Source organism: Arachis hypogaea, chromosome 17 (genome assembly GCF_003086295.3).
Source record: "Arachis hypogaea cultivar Tifrunner chromosome 17, arahy.Tifrunner.gnm2.J5K5, whole genome shotgun sequence".
In the NCBI taxonomy this organism is placed as follows: Eukaryota; Viridiplantae; Streptophyta; class Magnoliopsida; order Fabales; family Fabaceae; genus Arachis; species Arachis hypogaea.
The window spans coordinates 130,027,745-130,030,900 of record NC_092052.1 but is presented as its reverse complement, the minus strand read 5'-3'; the positions used below and the strand labels follow the sequence as shown (position 1 = coordinate 130,030,900).

At 42.0% G+C, this 3,156-nt stretch overlaps 1 protein-coding gene across 1 annotated transcript; it reads left to right on the top strand.

Annotated features, from left to right (window-relative positions):
• The first annotated feature begins 214 nt into the window (after positions 1-214).
• Positions 215-2,389, top strand: LOC112764937 (serine/threonine-protein kinase-like protein At1g28390). Its single transcript, XM_025810776.3, has one exon. The coding sequence runs from the start codon at positions 499-501 to the stop codon at positions 2,026-2,028; it is 1,530 nt and encodes a 509-aa protein (XP_025666561.1). The 5' UTR covers positions 215-498; the 3' UTR covers positions 2,029-2,389.
• Positions 2,390-3,156: the final 767 nt, after the last annotated feature.

The following is a 3,156-nucleotide window of genomic DNA, read 5'->3' as shown; positions in this document are numbered from 1 at the left end:
AATCTTTAACTTTTAATTTTATTAGACATATCAATACGTTAAATTTAGTAAAAAAATTAGATATATTAATCTCTATCGTTATTTAATAAAAAATATAATAATTCTTATAAATTTTTAAAATTCTTATATAAAAATTAATTTATTTAATAAAATAAAAATTTAAAACCTAATTTATTAACTAAAATTTACTATAGAGCCAAATGTTTGAGTAAGCTGGGAGCAGTGACCCAGAGGCAGAGGAAACACTAAATAAATTATTAATAGAGAAAAAAGGTAGTGTAGTAGGAGTAGTAGTAACAGTAAGGTTGGTTCACATCGTCGTGAAAAGAAAAAGAAACAAATTAAAGTGGTTTTTTTAAAGTGGAAGAACACAGCGTACCTTTTCTCTGCAGTTATGGGTTTTGCCGCTCTCTGTTTTCCCATTCCCACCATCAAACTCTCTCACAACTACTAACTCTTTCTCTTCTCTTTTTCGTAATCAAAATTCAATTCAGCTCAATGGGTTATCTCTCTTGCAATGCCGACTCTGCAATCGCCACCTGTGACCCTCACTACTGTCATCTCAAGAACCGTAAAACCAACAACCTCCTTCAAATCCGCCACTTCCCTTACTCCGACATCCTCGCCGCCACTAAAACCTTCTCCGCCGATACCTTCCTCGGCAAAGGCAGCCACGGCAGCGTCTACAAAGCCACACTCGACGGCGGCAAGCTCATCGCCGCCGTCAAGAAAACCAAGCACGCCAAACCATCATCACGCCGTCACCAAAGTACCGCCGCAGCATCTTGCACCGGTTGCGGCAACTGCACCAGCCCGGCGGAGAACGAGATCGAGATCCTCTCACGCGTCTTTAGCCCCCGCCGGCTAGTGAACCTCATCGGATTCTGCACCGATCCAAGCAACGGCGGCAAGCTCATCGTCGTCGAGTACATGCCGAACGGCTCCCTCCACGACCTCCTCCACTCGCCGGTCCGACCGCCCGGTTGGACCGCACGCGTCCGGCTCGCACTTCAAATCGCGAAGGCGGTTCACGCGCTTCACACATCAAACCCTCCGGTGATTCACAGAGACATTAAATCTTCCAACGTTCTCATCGACGGAGCGTGGAACGCGAGGCTCGGAGACTTTGGGCTCGCGCTGAGAGGACACGTGGAGGACGTGCGCGTGAAGTGCACACCGCCAGCTGGCACGTTAGGGTACCTTGATCCTTGCTATCTTGCGCCCGAGGATCTGAGCGCTAAGAGCGACGTCTTCAGCTTCGGGATCTTGCTGTTAGAGATTCTCAGCGGCAGGAACGCCATCGACGTGAACTTCAGTCCACCGTCGGTGGTCGACTGGGCAGTGCCGTTGATTAAGAGAGGAGAGTTCGCCGTCATTTGCGACAGGCGGATCGGAGTGCCGTCGGATAAAGAGGTGGTTCGGATGGTGGCGGTGATGGCGGCCATGTGCGTGAGGTCCACGGCGGAGAAGAGGCCGTCGATGGAGGAGGTTGTGCAGTGCTTGAAGATTGCAAGGAAGAGAATGCGGGCGGCGCCGATATGGAGTGGATTGAGGTGGCGCGTGAGGCGCGTGGAGAGTGAGAAACGGTTAGAATGGGAAGCACGTGAGTGTGACAGTTATTACCATAGGAGTGAGGAGGAGGTAGTGAGAGCGGCGAAGGGTGGTGCGAGTAGAAGGAAGAACAGGAAGGTATCCAATGTGACGGGTGCAGAGTATTATGGTAGACCCTCATCCAATCATGTAGTGAGGTCAAAGTCAATTGGTGCGGGTTCTCTGAAAGTAAATTCGGATTCGGGAAGTTCGCGGTCGCAACAAAACGGGTCGGGTTTCGTGAGGAGAAGGTCGAAGCTGAACAAGTCTAGGTCCATGGGGGTGTTGCAAGGTTCTTCTCGTTTATCATCACATTATTATGAAAGTGATCCAATACATTCGTTAGAAACGGCAATGTCGTCTAAGTGGGTCATTACGGATAAGTTGGAAAAAAAACTGCTTGAGAAACCGTTAGTTAATTCTGTTGGAATTAATTAATTTAACTGTGGATAATTAGTGAAGGTTTTTGAATGGTTGCGTTATTGCAACAAAGCGCAAGCATGTGGAATTCCATGTGTTAGGAGCTTCAAGGATATAAACCATTCTTTAGAGTGATAAGCTCTTCAACAAAATTCAAGGGCTTATTGAATATTATTAGAAATTGTTATTGTATTATCCAAGGTTTTTGGAGGAGGGGGCAGATGAATGTTTTACACAATTCGGACTAGGCCTTGAAGAAGTGTCCAAATGGGTTGTCTTAAGTCTTAACCATATTTGTACTATAAATTTGTAGCACTTACACAAATTTTTCTATCTTAATCCTTTAATGTTCTTGCCTAAGAACTTAGCCATTTATGCTGTTATCCTTTTTTTTCAACTTTAGGTCCCGAAAAAAAAAGGGGTTCAACTTAGCTTTGGGATGGATAGAATATTTGTGAACATTTATTGCTTCGCTAGTAGTACTTTTTTTTTTTTTTTCAGAAAAAAAGAAGATAGAGAATAGACAACAAAGGCATTAAATGATTCACACTTATCCTGTACTCTTAAATCTATGTTATGTAGAAGTACTTCACATTTTATCAATAAAAAGATCAAAATTCAATACTAGAAAGTTAAAGATGTGGTATGACAAGAGGCAGCATGAATACACACACGATACAGATATGAAGCATTTATAGCTTAGCTTGTTTTTCAGCAAATAGTTGTGGTTGCCACAGAGAGCAAGTGCATAGAGACATATAGAGTGATGAGCTTCTGGTTGTTATTAGTTATCTGCGTTTTGGTTATGTGATGGCTGAATCTAACAGACATTTAATGCATTTTGGATTATTATGGACATTATATTGAATAATACTTACGGAAGAGTTTTAAATTTACCGGAAATATTAGTATTTAAGTTGTTTTAACCGTTGATTTAAATTATAAAAAATATATATAATATATATTAATTAAAATCTACTGTTAAAATAACTGAAATACCGATAATATAAGTAACACTATTTATATAAATACACTATTCATAACGGGTCCATTCAGCACCAGTACTGTTTCTACGGAGAGTATGCATGCATGGTAGAACATGATTACTAAATTTGAGTAATTCTCAAATCAGTCGTTGATAATATC

Coding starts and splice junctions, on each gene's coding strand:
- LOC112764937 (XM_025810776.3), top strand. CDS start 499: ATGGGTTATCTCTCTTGCAATGCCGACTCTGCAATCGCCACCTGTGAC.